Genomic DNA, 20,045 nt, shown 5'->3' with positions numbered 1-20,045 from the left:
GGTGTTTAGCAGGCAACAAGCCGAGGCCCTGCACAGCGGAGCTGGGATTGCACCCACCCCAAAGGGCTCACCTCTTACAACAAGGCCTGCAGTACAGAGCAGGTGGCATGGCAGGTAGCACACTCCCAACTGCACACATATGGAGTTGGCAGATGAGGCAACCTCACAATTGATTTCTCACCCTCCCCCAACACTGGATATTACAGACCCTGCTGGCGTCACATGAATGAGATCATCATCTCCTCAAATCCATTCCTGGGTCTGCTCCCCAAATGTACCAGACAGACCCCCCAAGCCCCAGAACCACCCTACTGAATCCTGCAGGCAGGTCCTGAGGCTTCAAGAAACACCAGGAGGCAGTAAGCAACTCAGCCAATCACATCCAGGGAACAGACTTGCGAAGATCCAATCAGAGTGAATCCCAGCTGATTCCCTTTGGGACTGGGCTCCACCAACAGACCCGGGCCCTGCCTTCACCATGGATCGGTCCCCTCTGGAAATGCAGCAGATGGGGCACAGAAAGGACTCGGCTAGAGGACGAATCTTTAAACATAGTTGGCGTCAGACAGGAAATGATGTGTGGCAGCCACCACCCATCTGAAAATGCCTGGTGTGTACAGACCTTACAGTCGGAGGTGGGCGCTAGCCAGCTTTCTAAATGGGGTGCCATCATGCCAAGTGCAAGTTTCCAATATAATCTCTCTCTATCTCTCTCTCTGCATGGTGAGAAATACTGATACACAAGCTTCCACTTGGCAGCTTGAGGAAGACAAACTCAAGGCAAAGGATCATGGGTGCAAAAAACTGAAGACGAAGGGGGCATCCCCACATCCCACCCAAACCTCTCCCAGGTATCAAGAGCCAGGAGCCAGCATCACAGCTCAGCATGTTAAACCTTTGTTTGGGACATCAGCATCACATTTCAGAGTACAGGTTCAAGTCGGTCTCTCCACTTCTGATCCAGGGAGGCAACAGAAGATGGCCCATGTGCTACTCACATAGGAGACCCTGAGAAGTCCCTGGCTGCTGGTTTTGGCCTTTGCCCAGCCCTAACTGTTGTATCATTTGGGAAGTGAACCAGCAGGTGGAAAACCTATTTCTCCCTCTCCTGTCACTCTGCCTTTCAAATATATAAAGACATCTTTTTAAAAAGGTACCAAGAATCAATGGTTCCACAGGGACCAGAGAATTCTGACAGGCACCTGTGTGTAATAGGGCTGGCCAGGCTGGCAACGGTGTCTGGCAAGGTGACCCAGGGTAGAAGGGCAGCCACCTAGCTGGGGATACAGGCCGTTGCTGACTGGATTCATGTGGTTGGAGGTCGCCGCCGGGTTCATGAAGCTGTCAGAGTAGCTGGAGAAGCTGTGGCGGGCTCCATATGCTGAGCTGGTGTCAGCAGCTGAAGCAGCTGCAGCCAACCCACCCTGGTGCATGGTGGATGGTGGGAGGGGCTGGGGCCGGTGCACTGTGCTGCCCCCGTCTGTGGAGACACCCAAGAGAAATCTTGAGCATGGGGCTTCCTACATGGGCCGGCACAGGCAAGCCACAAGCCTTCTCTGCCAGGCATGTGGGATGGGAGCGGCCCACTGGCAACCGGGAACTAGGGACTGCCTGGTCCTGCCTGGCAGCCACACCGTCACTGTGTACCCGCTCATTGCCTCAATGCTTAGCACCCAGTAGCTCATCCAGAAGCCACACCTGGAACAGACAGGACCAGAGTTTGCACAGCTGTTTCTGTTCCTAGCAGTTCTGCTTCATTAGAGCAGCAAAACTTGCAGAACATTATTAAAGCCTTTTTGTAAACTTTTATTGGGCACCAATTAGAGACCAATTTAATCTAAAATAATTATTCCATATCCTCTCACCACACACACACACACACACACACACACACACACCACTCTCTCATTTAAAAATCATCAGGAGGGCATAGCTATGCAGTGGGCTAAGTCAGTGTTTACACCAAGGGCATTTCATAGGGTGGTGATGATTTAAATCCCAGCTGCTCCGCTTCCAGCCCAGCTCCCTGCTAAGTTGCTTAGGAAAGCAGCAAAGGATGATCCAAGTACGTGAGCCCCTGCCACTCACAGGCAAGATCCGGCTAAAAGTCCCTGGGTCCTGGCTTCAGCCTGGCCCCGCACCGACTCTTGCGTGACTTGGGGAGTAAACTAGCAGATCTGTTTGTCTCTTCTATTCAAATCCACAAATGCATTTATTTACACCAAAAGGTGTGACTCCATGCAGCGCCAGTGATCTTGAAGGACATTCTGATGGCCTCCTTGCATCCTTGGGCTGCTCTCCACCCTCTGACCAGCTGCTGCGATCTTCAATACTCACAGCATAGTCCATGGACCCACAGCCTGGCAGAGTGCTGAATCCTGAGCCCGCCCCCCGAGCTCCATCCTCAAACGCACACCAGCAATATTTCTTTTTTTTCCATTTATTTATTCATTAATTACATTGTATTACATGACACAATTTCATAGGTACTGGGATTCTTCCCTCTTCACCTCAAACCCTTCCCCATGGTGAGTTCCTTCACCTTGATGCATAACCACAGTTCAAGTTCCGTTGAGATTCCCTAACTAAAAGCTCACACCATACAGAGTCCAGAATCCCACTGTCCAGTCAAGTTCAATGGCCTCTTAGGGAGGCCCTCTCAGGTTTGAAGGCAGAGCCATCAGAGTGTCACCCCGATCAGTTAGAAGCTCCAACATATCATCCGCAACAATCCAGGTACGATGAGACTGGTGCAGAGTCCACTGATTGACATAGTCCATCTTAGAGTTTCCCCTTGTCCAGTTTTTCGCCGCAAACATATAGCTGAGGTGATTGATTGATCTACTCCATCTTCTATCTTCTCTTGGTTAATGTTTTGACTCCTCTATTTTGTTCAAGTGAATCCCCAAAGAAACTTTGAGGTGTTCCCAGTCCAGGCTCCTACATGTACTAGTAAGCACAGTGCCCGCCACAGTCCATCACTCCAATCAGCTGGTGGTTGTAACCCCTGGGTTGGTTCTATTCTCAGCCCCGACCTCCACTGGAACCAATGAGTATTGCAGCCCTTCCCGGCTCTGCCCATCACACACTCGTCCCTCACCTAAACCAGTGGGAGGTGTGCTGGTTGGGTGCTGCATTCCCTATTGGCACAGGCCATTTCACCTTGGCATTTTGTGTTTTGTACTGTTTTTATCGCAACCGAACCTGGCCAGACCCCCACACAGTTCCAGCACTCGGATTTGCCAGTGGATGACGTGAACTGACTCAGCCTGGTCTGCCCCCAACCCGAGCCAGATGTATGCCAGTGGGTCACTTCCCAAAGCCTCTTCTGGGTTGTTTACCTCCATGCTTCCAGCGTTTATTTCTAGGGTCAGTGTCCTGTCAGAGGAACTGTTCAGATTCCTCCATCAGACCCCTTCCTGGTGTCAGGCTTCACGCATACCAGCAGGTCCTTTGGCCAGCACTGTTCTTCAACCCATTCTGGTTCCTGCTGTTGAGAGTTTCAGCCCAGCAACGGCTCGTCCATACCCACATATAGCTCATATATGGCTCAGTTGGGATTGAAACCTAGCCGAGTCCGTCCCACATCTACCCTGGTCCACCAGAGCACCAAACTGTTGCGGTCTAACCTGGCATGGTGCATCAAGTCCGAATCCATGTTTGTGCCAAGGGATTACAACTATGACCCAACTCAGCCCCTTTCCAGTTCCTGCGCCCCTTAGTGGTAATCTCCACCCAGCCAAGGCCTCCCCCAAGCTCCACAACCAGGCCTGTTCCCAGCCAGTATTAAGTATGCCAGAGGTTGCTCTGGGTCAGCCCAGCGGGCCCCATAGACTGTCATGCCTCCTGCATAGACTCCACCAGCCCTTCTAAACCATCCAGTGAGGTCAGAGTTTGCACAGGGATTGGTCCACACATACCTGACACATTCTAGCCCCAAGTATGGTTCTCAAATGCCAGACAATGTCATAGTCTTGCCTTCTTTGACCCCTCTGCTGATCCATCCTTCTATCAGGTAATGGGGTATCCTGCTGGACAAGCCAGGAATTTTGCTTTTGAAGGGACTGGTGTTGGTAATCTGCACTATAAAGTGACTACAGGTTCTTCAGAGGAAGATTTACTGCCATTGAGTATCTTAAGGACTAATACACATTCTCAGAGAACTGTGGGTTCAGCATGGAGTGACTCATGTAGCATATCAAAGAAATCAAATTCCAGAATTTCCTGGCCGGGCGGCCAGCAGGAGCAGCCTGGAGCCAAATGGCGCACTGGTCGCCCGTAAGCCACTCACCCCATGTACATACGTACGTGGTGGTAAGCCTGGCTGTGCTAGGCTGGACTGGTGGCGGGGCACCCGAGCACCCCGGGCAGCATGGCTGCCCGAGGGTTGAGACGCTCAGGCCTCCGCCCGGATCCTCCTAGCTCCTCCCCCACTCCAACCGCATGGCGCGCTGAGGAGGTCCAGATCACTTCTCCACCAGCAATATTTCAATACAATTCCCAGAGAGACCCTGAGCATTCTACAGTGTGGGAAGTTGGGGACAGACAGGTGCATGGAGGCTGCCTACTGGTCCCAGGGGAGGGGCTGTGGTCTGTGGGCAGAGCCGTGAAGTTCAAGGGTAAGGTTGCATCTTTTTGTCTGTCCACTTGAAAGCAGAGAAACAGTCATGGGCTTGGGAGGGGCAGTGCACTCACCCTGGGAGATGCTGGAGGTGGGATAGGTGGAGTCTGGCAGCTGGTAGGGTGGCAGCGTGGGCATGCCGGTGGGTGGGAAGCCTCCTGGCAGAAGCTGGTTGAAAGCAGCCAGTTGGTTGGCACCTGCCTGCTTACGCCAATGGGCACGGCGGTTGCTGAACCAGACCTGGGGGGTTGGGTTGGGTTGAGATCAGACAGGACCGGACCCTCAGCCTGGCTCCCAGTGGAAAGCTGGAACCCAGCAGGATGAGTGCGCCAGGCCCCGCCTCCTCCCCTGCCACAGCCTTGTGCAGCACAGGCACTTGCTCTAGTGGACGCCATTCCCTTTGTCTTCACCCAGTGAGGAGTTCTTCCTATTAGTCCCACTCTAGAGGCGAAGAACCTGAGACCCAGAGAGAGCAGGGGCTTGGCCCTGGACAGGGCAAATCGCTGGTCCAGTGACATCTGTGGGCCTCGGTGTCCAGAGCTCTTCCCATAGCGTGGCTGACCACACCCCAAAGTATCATTACCCCACCTCCTCCAGGAAGCCCCCGGCGAGAAAAGCAAGTGGCACACCCAGAACTCACCTGCCTTGCAACTCAAGACGCACAGGTGGAGCCCAGGACCCAGCCTACAGGAAACACACACCCAGGGATTATGAAGCAGCAGCAGGAAAGCAACCCAACCTCTCTGAATCTCTCTCCTCCCTGCATGGGCAACCATGCACCTGTCGGTCCATCTCCACCCTCGGAAATTCCTCTTCCTGAGTCCTATTGTACAGATGGAGAAACCAAGGCCAACCGAGACTAAAGAGCCTGCCCATAGCCACATAGCTGGTCTGGGACAGACAGCTGAGGTTCAAGCCTGAACCTGGCAGGCCTTTCTCCTGCCCTTCACCCAGATGTGCAGGCCTCCTGGGTCAGGGCTTCGGGGGCTCAGCTGAAATGAATCCCCTGCTTGGTTCCCAAATCTGTGCGCCTCACTTAGAACCAGGCACATCACCTGCCTTCTCCCAGGAGGGTTCCTATTTTGTGTTTCCTCCCATGAGCACTTGGGCCATCTTCCGCTGCTTTCCAAGACTAGCACAGAGCTGGATCAAAAACAGAGCAGCCAGGACTCCAACAGGTGTCCACATGGGATACTACAAGGGGTAGCTTAGTGCACAGTGCTGCAGCGCAGGCCCCCGCCTGTTTTTCCCAGATGTCTTTCTTTGTAAGGATGGCCTGCCAGTGCAGGGGTCTTCAAAAGACTTGTAGCAAAACATTTGCCTGTTATGAAAACCCCGTGCACAGACTTCTAAATGCACCAAAATAAACACCTTTTTAAATGTATTTATCCAAGGACTTTTGTATATTTATTGTGGAATGCACTGATTTTGTTAAATGTAACAATACAGATAACACTGGGATGTGGAACTGATGCTGTGGTACAGCAAGCTACTGCCTAGAACACCAGCATCCTGTATGGGTGCTGGTTCTAGTCCTGGCTGCTCCATTTCCAAGCTGGCTGGCTCCCTGCTCATGCGCCTAGGAAAGCAGCAGAGGATGGCCCAAGTGCTTGAGCCCCCGCACTCACATGGCAGACCTGCAAGAAGCTCCTGGTTTCTGGCTTCAACTGGCTCAGCCACGGTCATTTTGGCCACTTGGGAAGTGAACCAGCAGATGGATGACTGTGTGTACGTGTGCTTGTAGCACCATCTTTCAAATAAACAAATCTTAAGTTTGTGCCCATCAGGTATTCTTGTCCGTGGCCCCTCTTTGCTCTTTGCAAAGAAGCAGCCTTCCTCCTCCTTCTCATCTTCTCTTCCCTTTCTTCTTCTTGGCCTCTCTCCTTCTCATCTCAGAATCTTGCTGGCATTTTATGCTAAGAAAGACACTGAGAACAGCACTGAGTGGCTCTCAGCTGCTGGGCTGTCCTCTGTCCGAGCACAGTGCACACAGCTGCTGGAGAAGTGCCGTGAGCTCAGCAGTGTCATGCAAGAGACCATGAGGAGGGGATTCCAACAGCACCTCTCAGAATCCAGGAGGACTTCCTGAAGGAGGAGGTCTGCCCTTGGCTGCCAGTTCTCCCATCTCTTCTTCCACATCCTATTTCTCCATCGCTTCCCTCTTTCACCAAATACAACATGTCAGTGGAGAGCAGGGACGTTGGAGCTAACTTCCTGGGTTTCAATCCAGCCTCTAACTCCTCCTACCCTAAGATACGCTTTTGGCACCTCTTGCAAGCAGCCCATTTACAGATGGGGAAGCCGAGGCCCCCGGAGAGGCACACAGGCCCTAGAATCCTGCTAGAATCCCTGGTCAAGCAGGAATTAGTGGAAAGCCAGGGCTGGGTTTCCAAGTGGGATCCCAATCCTAACACTCAACTCAGACACAGGGCTCAGCAGGCACCGACTGCTTACGAAGTTGGGGATGTCCCCTGGTCCTCTGACATAGCACAGAAGAGCAGAGAGATGTGGGTCTTGTCCCAATATGACCACATCAGACCATGTCTCCAGGAAGCTACTTTCCTTGGCGCCTCTCAGCTCTTTCTCCCCACCAAGGCACAGTAAGAGTGGCTGAAGAGTGGCGGGCTGGGCGCAAGCTCCCTGGGACTGGCTCAAGACTGTCTCACCAGCGAGTTCCCTGGCACTTGCCAAGTGGGAGCTCTATCCAGAGACGATAAAGAAGTTAACAGCAGGTTCCGAGTCGGGGCTGAACTGGCATCCAAGCTGCAGCCCAGCTGCCCAGCTCCGGGTGCTGAGTGACGAATGGGGAGACCCCAGGACCCCTCAGACCTGCAGCAGCGGTTTCTGGAAGATACTCAACAGGCTCAGAACCACGGCACTCACGGCCGAGGAATCCATTCCCCTCCAAGGAAGACACACACAAGGCTGGGATCATCCTCCAGCCCCTGGGAAAATGGGGGGCTTTAAAAAGGGAAAAGGGACGTTGCCATGGCATTATGAGCTAAGCCTCTGCTTGCAGTGCCAGAATTCCACATGGGCACTGCCTGTTTCAGCACTTCAGATCCAGCCCCCTGATTATAGCCCGGGGAAGCAGTAGAGGATGGCTCAAGTCTTTGGACCCCCACACTCATGTGGAAGACCTGAAAGAGGCTTCTGGCTCCTGGCTTCCCTACTGCTCAACTCTAGCCATGGCAGCCATTTGGGGAGTGAACCAGCGGACAATCTTTCTCTCCCTTTCTATGTAACTGACCTTCAAATTAAAAAAAAAATCTAAAAAAAGGTGGAGGAAGGGTCTGTGAGGGAATCACAGGCCCATGAACTGCCCAGCAGGCTGCAAGGGGAGGGGAGTGGAGCTGGAGGGAAGCAGGGGCAGGCAGCAGGCCTGGGACATGTCCACCTGCTTCCACGTCTGTTGGAATGCCCGCTCCTCGATGGCAGCAGTGGTGGCATGTTGTGCCCAGTGCCCCCGGCAAGCTTCTGGCACACCGTGAGACCCCAATGAATGGGCACCCAAGGAACAGGCCCAGAGCCACCAAGAGCAGGCTGGGTTTCCATAGTAACAGCCCAGGGACCAGTCCCTCCGTGGGCCAGAATCCCCTGACCTTCTCTGTGTGTGTGTTTGCATTTAAGCATTTCCTCCTCACAAGAGTGGTAGACACTGCTGTGATCCTCGCCACTCTGAAGATGAAGACAGGCAGAGAGGGCTAGCGGTGAGGCTGGAGTTCACACCGAGGTGCCTGGCCAACTCCGCATCATCCACTCACCCCCCCACCTCCCAGGAGCCGCCAGCAGGCACATGCTGACACACAGGACTGCCAAATCCCAGAACTAAAGACCCAGGCATGCTGGGGTGGGGAGTACACCTCCCAGGTTCCTGCTCCATCTGTCACCTGCAGCAGGAACCTACTTTCCAGGCCCCTGGGCCATTGAAACTGCCCTGACTTGAACACTCCTGTGACTGGGAACTCGCCACCTCACGGGCACCCCTGACAGCCAGCAAGGAAGGATGTTGTACACTTATGGGGTCTTGGTGGCCACCTAGTTACAGACAGGACGCTAAGTCTCAGAAAAGGAAGCTGATTGGGTTCCCATGACATGCTGATCAGAGGCAGGGACCTGCAGGCTCTCTCTTGAACTCTCCATCAGGTGTGTCTCTGGCTTTTGTCTTTGACCAGCCTTTGTTCATTCCTTGACTTCTCTCTTGAGAAAGCTCTGTGGTTCAGCGAGCAGCCCCTGCCCTGGCCTGAGGTGGGTGGGGAGAAAGAGTATGTGGCTCTGAGAGCAGATGCAGGGGTGGAGGTGGGGACAGGGGATGGGGTCCTCTACAGTGCAGAGGGTCAGCCTTGGCCCTCAGCGTGGCTGCTCTTCCATTCCCAGAACCCCTCCCTGCCGGGACCTCTAGTGACACCTGCTTCTGGGCCCCCGGGGCCAATAAAAGCAGCGGCCTGACAGCAGGACACTTTACAAGGAGCGGCCAGGCTTCAAGGTGGTGGGAAGCCAGCTGCAGCTGCCAGACACAGGAATGAGACAGAGCCCAGCAATGAGCCCAGAACAGCTGCACGGGGACCAGGGGAGGATGGGGGCACAGGCAGGCTAGGATATCACCCTGGGATGGGGAGATTTTGGCTGCTAACGCCTGTCTTCCCCTCCTGCTCCCCCTCCTGCCCTCTACACCTGACTTGGGTTCTCCCTCAAAGGTGGCCAAGGGCCTCCAGGCTGGGAGTGGGGGAAGGGAAGTGAGAATGGGGGGGTCGGCTCCTAGAGGGCTCACTGTCCCTTTCTTCCCAGGGCTTCTGGGTTCTGAGTCAATGCTGGCCTTTTGGAGATGACCACATGCAGCTCTGCCCACCTGTAGCCCAGGGACATTCCTGAGCTGTCCTGGCCATGTGGTCTGAGGCTCTGACAGGCTATTGGTGCAAAGCCCGAGTGCTAACAGGCGGCATCCATCAGGTGCCCAGGGAACACGATTTCCCTGGCATGGCAGCTCCCCCAGAGAGCAGCATGGGGTGGTGCCTCTCTGCCTTACTGCCATGTCCACCAAGAAGATGAACCAAGAGTAGGTTCCCCGAGAGTCATTCATCACATGCCATTGGCTCTCCCTCCACCCTCCCCAGCCTCAGCCCCTTCCACTGGCTGGGCTACCCCCATCCCTCCTACCCGCACAGACGTAGTACCCAGAGCACAACCAGGCACTTCCAGGAATCTGAGGGCTCAGCCCAGGGGGAGGGGAGAAGCCCAGATTGGGGGAGAGGGGCGTCCCTGCCCCCAGAAAGCTCTGCTCTCCCCACCTATGCCCCTCCCATAGCCCTGCTGGTGCGGAGCCACACACAAGGCAGGGGTATGTCCAGGTCTTGAGTCTGCCCCCGCTTTTCTGACTCCTCAAACTCCCAGGATGTACCTTCCTGGGAGGCTTGCATACTTCTGGTGATGGGAACCTCATTACCTACCTAAGGAAGCCCAGGCAATCAGAACACTTCCCCTCATCTCATCAGAAGCTGGAGACGAGACTCACACCCTTCCTAGACCCCTTTTCCCTCTGCCTTCCCTTCCCTGCCGCTCTCCTCGGACTGTCCACCTTTGCAGTTGGCCAACATTTGCCATCTGGGAACTCTTCATCAGGCACTGACATTGCCTGTCCGTGTGGCCCCTGACCACCTGTAGCAAGCATTCCCTCCAGGGGTCGCACCCTGAACTCACCTACCCTGTCCTGGGAAATGCACCTGCAGCAGGAAACACCCCCACTCCGGCACCACTCACCTGGACGCGTGCCTCAGTCAGCTTGGTCCTCTGCGCCAGCTCCTCACGGGTGTAGATGTCCGGGTAGTGGGTCCGCTCGAAGGCCTTCTCTAGCTCCTCCAGCTGCTCGGCCGTGAACGTGGTCCGGCTCCGACACTGCTTCCGCTTCAGCGGGAGGTCGGTTCCGACTCCACATCTGAGCCCTCGTCCAGCCGGTTCCCTACAGCCAGGGAGAGGGAGGGAGAGAGGGCAGGGGGCCTTGTGAGGGGCACAGTGGTACCCACTTCTGGGCCCTTCCTGGGCTGAGGAAGACATATGTTCACTCTGGTGCTGCTTCCCAGCCTGGAGGCCAAAAACAAACCGCCACCCCTGGCAGCAGGGGGCTGCTCTGTGTGGCCAAGCATTTCGGTTGCTCCCTTCAACATGCAAGGATGCTGCATGATTCTGACACAGGCCGGGCACTTTCATAGAGAAGCAAGCGCGATTCTGTCAGAATTCATAGAATCGTGTTCTCCCAGATAGAGTACCATTGTGTTTTAACTCAAGCCTGAATTTGACAACAAATTATTTAAGAAAAAACCGGAAAGATGGATCCCTCCTTTGGGCAACCAACACACGCCTTTTTGTGGGACCTCCATCCCTCCTCCCAGGGTAACAGGCCAACCTCCACGGCGGCAAGGCTCATGTCTTCCTATGACACACGCTTGTACAGCAGTTTTCTCCCATGATGCTCATCTAAGTCACAGTCCTTGCATTTTGGGGGAAATATTTCACAAGCCGAGGAAAGCAAGGAGGAAACACAGATGTGTGCCCGCAGCTGGCCCTCTGGAAGCTGAGCTGCCAGGCCTGGCTCTGCGCTCTGTCGCAGATGACTCCAGAGAGGTCACGCCCCTCCTTGGGACTTTGTTTCCCCACTCGTGCTGTGAAGCATTTGGGTTTGCATTTCCACAGTCCAGGGTCCATGAGTGGCTGGAGGAGACCTCCCCCAGATGACCACGGTCAGGGCCCTGGCCACCACACCCCAGCTGTACACACAAAGACCAGGAGGCTGCCGCCAGCTCACTGCCCTACCCTAGGAGGGGACTGTCGGGATAGGAGCAAGCCCCAGCCCAAGGGACAGGCTGTGGAGGCTACAGCCCAGCCTGAGCCAGATGTTCGATAGGTAACACCCCTGGGTGCTGAGCTGCCTTCCCCTGCCATCCCGTGCCTCCAGCACGACTCCTACCCCACAGACAGTGTCTGTAATGAGTTCCTCAGGCAGAGCTCTCAGGCTGCACCTTCAGCATCCCCCAAAGGAACTGGGGGAGCAGTGGGAGGGGTTGGCAGGAGAGGGAAGAGGACCATCAAGGGACAGAAGCGCGAGCAGACCACAGAACGCACTGCTTTCCCTGACTTCTGCCTTAATCCCCTCTCCTCTCTTTCCTTTTGGATCTTTGGAATTCCCAGAAGCCCTTAGATTTTGCTTTTCATTTATTTATTCATCTATTCACACCTTCATCCATGGAGCCCCTGCTATGGGTCTGTGGGGCAGGCTGTGCTCAGAGCCTCAAAGGTAAAGTGTATACTTGGTAGAGGGGAACACTGAGTCACACACCCCAAGGATCTCTGTTAGCATCCCCCTATGCTCTCCTGACCCACCAAGTCACCAACCCAGTCAAGTTCCTTCCAACTTCAGCACTGCATACATAAATAGGCCTCAGCCCCTCCCCTAGGGAAAGCTCTTTGCTGATCCTGCCCCCACCCCCCATCCACTCACAGCAGAAATGAATGGAGCCTCTTATATGTGGAGTGAAGGGAAGCAGGGACAAAGCAACACAAGGTCTGTAGAAGGGCATGATGGGTCACTGCTGAGTCCACAATCCCAACCAGCAGTTTGGGAGGTCAGGCACCTGGAATGGCATCTAATCTCGTCCAACATCCCCCTGCCCCAGGTCCCTTTTCCTCTGTCCTGATAGCTTACCCACTGGGAAGCCACTTGTGCAATGTACTGGCCACTGCCAGGCTATGCTCATGTGATGTTGTGCCATGCCACTAGGAACCGACGATAAGAGAACCCTCACCATTGCCTGTCTCTTCTCTGAAGGCAGGGATCTGGGGTCAGATCTGACTCTTCCTCTGTCCGTTCCCAGCCAGGACTGCCAGCTGCCTGCCCCCTCCCGCCCTCACCAGTCTCTGTGAGCGAATCGCGTGGGCACATGTGGCATCCCGGGGCCCCTCACCAGCATGTCTGGGACTGCAAGTGACCTCTAACTCATCCTATAGCTTCATTTCCTCGCAATTATTGCTAGCCTCGATCACCTGATGAGAACAGAGACCGTGAGCCTGTGGGGCCTCAAAAAAAGAAGTGGGCTATGGTGGGCAGGACCAGAGGCCAGCACAGCAGATGGGGACAGGCCCCAGGCTGGGTCCCTTCGCTGGCAATCCTGGAATTCAGACAGTAGCTGAGTGGGGTGGGGAGCAAATCCACCAGCAGAGGCAGGCTGCAAAGCTGTGAGGTCAGCCAGGGAAGGGAGCCATAGTCTGAAGGAGGACACATAACTATCTTGGGGTCTAGTGTTCTAAGTCCTCTGTTCAGCTCTACTCCAGTGCTGTCCAGCTTTCTACATTCGGCGGGGGGGGGGGGGGGGGGAGTGGAACATGTGGTGCTGGTCCCGTGAGTCCAGCACTTAAATTTACACTGCAATTGAAGAGCTGAGATAATCATATTCAAGTACACAGAGTCGCAGGGCTGACAGGGTGGTGAAAAGGATTAAGCTGCAGCCTGTGACACTAGCATCCCACAGCAGAGCCAAATACTAACCATAATTCTTGCCCATCCATACTACTAGCCCTAACCATAATCCTAGCCAAGTCCTATTTGCAGAATTTTAATACAATCTAACTGAAATGTGAGCATTAAACTAAACATAATGCCAACCATAGTCATAGACCCAACTGTAACACCAGATTTAAAGGCAACACTAAAGATTCCCTTAATCATGAACCTCGACGTATTCCTGAAACAAACCTTCCCATAAAGACAACCCTGTCTGTAACTCTAAGCCGAGCTCTATGCTTCAGCTAACAATACCCCTAGACCAAATAATGACCCTACTAAGAGCATCCCCAGTTCAAACACAAATCAAACTCCTAACGTTAATCCTAAGTTTTGGGATAATCATAGCCATCTCCACATGTGTTAGCATAACCATAACTATCACCGTAGTTTTACCTCTAGTCCTAATTCTTGCTGAAAACCAGGTGCAGGCAATTTCAGAGTTCAGGGTTTGGGGGCAAGTGCCACTCCTCACAGTGTGGCAGCTGTGGGGGGTGCCCCTGCCGGGTCGGACCCAATGCTGGGGGCTCATGCCAAAGACACTGCCGCAAGGCAGTGAACGAGTCCTCGGCCTCCCCCAGGACCCAAGACAGCTCTTTCCTCAGGGTAAGTGTGCCATGAGGGAACTTGGGAACTGGGTTAAAATTCCTAGCTCCACCCAGCTGCTAATATCTTGTGGCTGGGTGAGTCTGGGAGGGGTTTGGGCCTTGGGATTTGGGGGCAAGTGCCTCTCCTCACAGTGTGGCGGCTGTGGGGGGTGTCCCTGCTGGGTCGGACCCAATGCTGGGGGCTCACGCCAAAGACACTGCCGCAAGGCAGTGAACGAGTCCTCGGCCTCCCCCAGGGCGACCAGTGCACCATGTGGTGCCAGGCTCTGCCTGCTGGCCGCCCGGCCAGGGAGCTCTGGGGTATTGGTTGTCTGAATCCCTGCTTAGGTAGCTACTTGAGTCAAGGACACTAAGTCACACTGTCTAAGGCAGAGGCCAGGACAAGTGAGGGACTGAGACAAGCTGAGTCACAGCAACCACTGGCAGGCGCATGATCTATGGCTAGGAACAGGCTCAGTTGGGGAGGTAAGGGGACACCTTAACCGGGTTGAGGTTCCCACCAAGGGGCATGTGTGCTGGAATGGGGGCTGCATTCTATTTAGGAAACAGTTGCAATCTCCCAAGGCACTAGTATGGACTAGGATTGGATGCACCAGGCCAGGCCAGACCCCAACATCATTTGGTGTCCTGGAGAACCAGGGTGGATGTGGGACTGATTAGGCTGGGTCTTAACCCCATACTGAGCCATGTGTGAGCTGTACGTGGGTATGGACGAGCCATGGCTGGGCTGAAACATCCAACAACAAGAACCAGAACAGGGTGAAAGCCAGCCAGGAAAAGCCACTGTTCCTGCTAGGACATGAGGTGAACTGAATAGGGCTGGCTCAAGGACCCCCTGGTATGAGCAAAATCTGGCATTGGGAGAGGTTCTGATGGAGGAGCCTGGGCAACTCCTCTGGCAGGACACAGTCCCTGCAGGCAAGCGCAAGAAGCATGATAGGAAACAGCCCAGAATAGGCCATGGAAAGTTTCCCACTGGCATACATTTGGCATGGGTCAGGAGCAGACCAGGCTGAATCAGTTCATGTCATACACTGGTAAATCCGAACACCAGAACAGAGTGTTGGTTGAGCCGGGACTGGTCGCGACAAAGCCAGTGCACACTATGGAACACTAGGGTGAGGTTGCCTGTACTGGATTTGACTGCAGCACCCAACCAGCACACATGAGATCCAGGAAGGGAGGGGCAGAGCCAGCGGGGGGATTAAGGGGCTGGTCCCCTCACCAGACAGCTACTCCCACTGGAGAGCTTGGGCTGGGATGGGCACAGACCAGACTAAGCAAGGCTGCAACACCTGTGCGCTACACGTGGACTAGATCAGGGAAAAGCCAGGCTAAGTGGAGGATTCCTGCTGGTGCAAGCATAAATTAGAGTGGGTGAGGGATATTTGGGCTTAACCGCAGCATCAACTGGCAGAAGCTGGCACTGGGGACTAATTCTGTCAAGTCAAATCATAGAACCACCTAAAGAGTGCATAAACCAGGACTGAGAGAGACCTGGGAGGGAAATAGTGGGTTCCCCCCTCTTGGGTCACTACTCCCATGGGAGGGCATGAAAACTTAGACTGGGGGCTGGGGTGGCTAGACAAAGAGGCACTCAACAACATCCATGAGGACTGGAGAGTTGAGTTGGTTAGCTGGAACTAAGCTTTAATACCCACTGACAAGTACAAGAGCCAAATAGGATGTGGGACAGACTGGACTAGTCTGCTATACATACTGGCAAACCAGGGTAGGGGGCGGGCCTGGTGGGGGTTATTGTGGGTCGCCCCGACTAGGCTGTAGCTCTCACTGGTTGATGCAAGGGCCGAGTGTGTGCTGGGCAGAACCAGACTGGACTGCAACACCAATTGGTTCCAGTGGAAATCAGGACTGAAAACAGAACCAACCCAGCAATTGAAACCACCAGCTGATCGTGGTGATGGACTGTGCTGGGCCCTCTGCTTGCTAGAGCATACAAGAATCTGGTCTGGGAATACCTCAAAGTTTCTTTGGAGATCTCCCCAATCGAACTGCTGGACTCAGAACCCTAGCCAAGAAAAGACAGAGGACAGAGCAAGTCAATCAACCACCTCAGCTATATGTTGGCAGCGAAATACTGGGCAAATGAAGACTCTATGATGGACTGTGTCAATCAGTGGACGACTTCAATGAGTGAAACTGGCAGCGATTCATAACTGGAGAACTATTAAAACCATCTGAGCAAGGATCTCAGAGCATGCCCCACATCCGGGACTTGGGGTGGGTGGGAAACTGGGTGGGGCTTCTCCGTCAATATCCCCCTTTACCTCAGATGCATGATGGAAACAATATGGACATAATAGTATTACCCACTTCCCTATACCCCCTGAACCTTTTTTTTTTTTACCGTAATTAACTATGTAAAGATTGTCAACAAAAATACAATAAAATATATATATATAAAACAAAAAAAAATTTCAGAGTTCAGGAAGGGTGCATGATTGGCAAAAAAGAAGACAAGGAGAGACACAGACCACTACAGTGTGATGGTCATAATAGGCAACTCAGAGTAGTTGCCTTCTTTATTTTATAGGAAGCATCACAAGGTTTTACATGACATCCAGTTGTTTTAATACCACACTTTGATTAAAGAATGATTAGCAAAATAATTCTTTAAAAATTATCATTTTGCTTTATGCATATATTCTCAGCAAGCCATTGCTCATCAAAACCTGCAGTCACCTGGCTGAAGCCAGGAACTCCACGGTTGACAGCACATGTGGTTACAGAGTGACAGGTGATTAACATTTATGTAAAGCCAATTTTCTCTAAACTTATACTAATATTAGCTAAAAATCAAGAATACAAAATTTGAAAGGAAGTTTATAAAATAAAGTAATTTATGAGAACATATATCATAGATTCTTATTAAATGTTAATTTAGTCATAAACTGGTTAATTTTCACCTTCATCTAGCACTGATGCAATTGTTATATTTTCTTTTTTTCTTTATCATTGCTGTTCTTTTGTTAAAGGTCAGTGAAAGGGTGAGGTCAGCTCAGCCTTTGAATGAACAGAGGGTCTTTACAGGAAACCTCTTTTTATCTTGTTAAACTATTTTCTTTTCTTAAATATAAGTGCCAATTTAGGGTATATATTTAAAACCATTTTCCACTATGAAATCCCAACATTAGCCTCTCTTTAGATGATGTTTTATATACATTTTGCTTACATGGTGGAAAGTCACAATGTGTCATTCCATGTAATATAGCAGTTTGAGGCTGAGCAGTAAATAAAATCTTTGTACCTCCAGGATTGCCATCTGAATCTAGGATATTATAAAGATATTTCCTCAGGAGAACATTACACATCCTAGGGGAACTTCCAGGACACATATGAGAACATGCTAAGAGGATTGGGAAGAATATAGGCTCAAATGCACCACTGTATGCTTTTAGCTGTGTGTCAAGACCATTTTACCATCACTTGATTAATAAAATCAGTTTCAGAGGTTATACCACATAAAGATATGACATCACATTTGTAGAAAAATAACAACACCATCAAGAAAATTTCATGAAATATCAGAGAGCTGATCAAGTGTCCATACAATGGGTTGAGGCAGCAATGAGGTGATTAGAGAGACATTCTGCCAGGCCTTGCCATGCAACCAGAGACTCCTCACAGCCTTGTTAACTGTGGAGCCATACTTCTTACACCTTTGTGTCATCTGCCCCGACTGCATGTTTCTAGAATTCTTCCAGTGTTGAAGACAAAGTTCTATGAAGCCATGGGATTAAGACCCAATTTGATATGCATTTGCAGCACAGCTTTCACTCCTGTTCCACACACATCTTATCTGAATGCCATGCATCCCAGTAACAATCTTTTCTCAAGTTTTCAAGCTGGTACATGGAATCTATTCAACAACCACATTGTTTCTGAAGTTATTTCCAAGAGTAGAATTCTTCTGAAACTAGAATAGGAATGTTGCACCTTCTGGTATGCAATGTTCACCCATACCTTTCTCTCCACAATTGTAATACGCAGTCATCTTACAAATGTGAGCAAGGACAGACTCTGATTTTTATTGAAACTTTTCTTGAAAGGAATTGTATGCTAAGAAAAGTAGTTTGTACCACATTTCATAGACCATGAAACATTTGTTTTTCTGGGAACTCAACACATTGATCACAACTGATTTGTTCAAGGAGCATTTCACTACCCATACTACTTTGTTTTTTCTAAGATTTAGTTTATTTTCATTTCAAAGTCAGAAACAGAGAGAGTAGGAGAGACAGAGAGGAAGATCACCTGCCCAGTGATTCACTCCCCAAGTGACTGCAATGGCTGGAGCTGAGCCAATCCAAAGCCAAGACCCAGGAACCTATTCAGGGTCTTTCTCACAGGTGAAGGGCACCAAGGCTTTGGGCTGTCCTTGACTGCTTTCCCAGGTCATAAGCAGGGAGCTTGGATGGAATGCGGGGTTGCCAGGATTAGAACGTATTCCTATATGTGTTCTCAACAATTCAAGGTGAGAACCTTAGCTACTAGACCACAATGCTGGACCTCATGCCACATTCATCATTCTCATGCAACAGTTGAAATACATGTTGTCACTGATGCTAGTTCAATGAACCAATTTAGTCTTTCCATTTGATAGTGACTGTCACAATCTTTTTCTTCTGTGAGATCAGCAAGTGTTGCCTGTTACCAGAACTCAATCTATATGTTACACCAAAGCAAACACAAGGAGAATGAGTTCTGGAGTAAGCAGAACTCCTCTGTTGTAGACAAGATTATATGAAGTCATGGCATCCAAGTCAAATTTGATATGCATTGACAATATGTTTACATTCTCTTAGAACACAAAAATCATATGAATGCTATGCATCTGAGGAAATAGCCCTGTCCCAAATATTCAAACTCAGCATAGAAAAGGATGCTATGCCCTCTGGAATGTTGTTTCCACCAACATTGGTTTTTACATGTGCATAATATGCCATCAGCTCTTAAGACACAGTGCTATTAAAAAGATGAATTTATCTACGAAACAGAGTGTTTAACTAGTTCGGTAGAACTTCCTCCTTGGTTTCACTGTGAATATGAAACAGAAAACTTTCTCACAAAGTTTTCCTAAGAGTTGCTTGCCTGCCATGGGCCAGGTACCTTGGCTAAACAGGCTATTCATCCACCTTTCCAGTGGCAGAATCCATGTAGGCACTTGTTCATGTCCCAGCTGCTCCATGTGTGATCTGAGTCCATGCTTATGGCCTAGAAAAGCAGTGGTCAATGGCCGAAGTTTGTTTTCTTTCTTTCTTTCTTTCTTTCTTTCTTTCTTTCTTTCTTTCTTTCTTTCTTTCTTTCTTCCTTCCTTCCTTCCTTCCTTCCTTCCTTCCTTCCTTCCTTCCTTCCTTCCTTTTTTTCTTTCTTTCTTTCTTTTTTACATTTCTGAAATGGGTTAATCCTTTAAGACTTAATGATTTTTATTTTAAAGTCAGATATACAAAGAGGAAGAGAGAGAGAGAGGAAAATCTTCTAAGCACTGATTTGCTCCCCAGGTGGCCACAATGGCCAGAGATGAGCTGATCCAAAGCCAAAAGGCCAGAGTTTTCTAGGTCTCCCATGAGGGTGGAGGCTCCCAAGTCTTTGGATGGCCCAAGTATTCTATACCCTGCAGCTACACAGGAGACCCAAGTAAGCACTGCTTCAGTTCAGTTCAGCTCATTGTGGCCTCTCTTTCTCTCTGTAAAGATGCCTTTTCAAATCAAAATAATTTTTTGTTACAAAAATTGTTGCCTGCCAAAGAATTGTCCTGAAATTTATTGAATGCTGTGTTTTCTTTGTGTTGATATTCTATCAAGACAAAGGTTTAAAACACTATTCTCTGTGTATTCACAAGGAAGGTTTCATTGCTGTCATTATGTAACTCTTTTAAAGGATGACCACAGGTCCTTGGGACTCTGCAGCCACATGTTAAACCTGGAATAGTTCCTGGCTCCTGACTTTCAATGGCTCTGCCCCAGATATTAAGGCCATTTAGAGAGTGACTGAAGAATGGAAAATGTTTTGCTGTGTGTCTCAGGCCTTTTTTTAAAAAATATTTACTTATTTATTTATTTATTTATTTATTTATTTATTTATTTATTTAAAAGGCAGATATAGAGAGAGGAGAAGAAACAGAGAGGAAGATCTTGTGTACAATGATTCACTCACGAAGCAGCTACAACAGCTAGAGCCAAACCAAAACCAGGAGCTGGGAGAATCTTCTGGGTCTCCTACATGGGTGCAAAATACACATACT

The 20,045-nt window shown here is 51.0% G+C and overlaps 1 protein-coding gene across 1 annotated transcript in view; it reads right to left on the bottom strand.

Moving 5' to 3' along the window:
* LOC131478262 (paired box protein Pax-7-like) overlaps window positions 1–10,761 on the bottom strand; it is a 44,485-nt gene extending 33,724 nt beyond the window's left edge. The window contains 5 exon segments of the mRNA XM_058656725.1: window positions 1,288–1,480; window positions 4,696–4,861; window positions 10,379–10,536; window positions 10,539–10,577; window positions 10,719–10,761. Of these exon segments, the coding sequence (XP_058512708.1) occupies window positions 1,288–1,480; window positions 4,696–4,861; window positions 10,379–10,536; window positions 10,539–10,577; window positions 10,719–10,761 (599 nt within the window).
* Window positions 10,762–20,045: the final 9,284 nt, after the last annotated feature.

Source organism: Ochotona princeps, chromosome 2 (assembly GCF_030435755.1).
Source record: "Ochotona princeps isolate mOchPri1 chromosome 2, mOchPri1.hap1, whole genome shotgun sequence".
In the NCBI taxonomy this organism is placed as follows: domain Eukaryota; kingdom Metazoa; phylum Chordata; class Mammalia; order Lagomorpha; family Ochotonidae; genus Ochotona; species Ochotona princeps.
The sequence above is the reverse complement of the archived record's forward strand: the minus strand, read 5'-3'. Positions and strand labels throughout refer to the sequence as shown.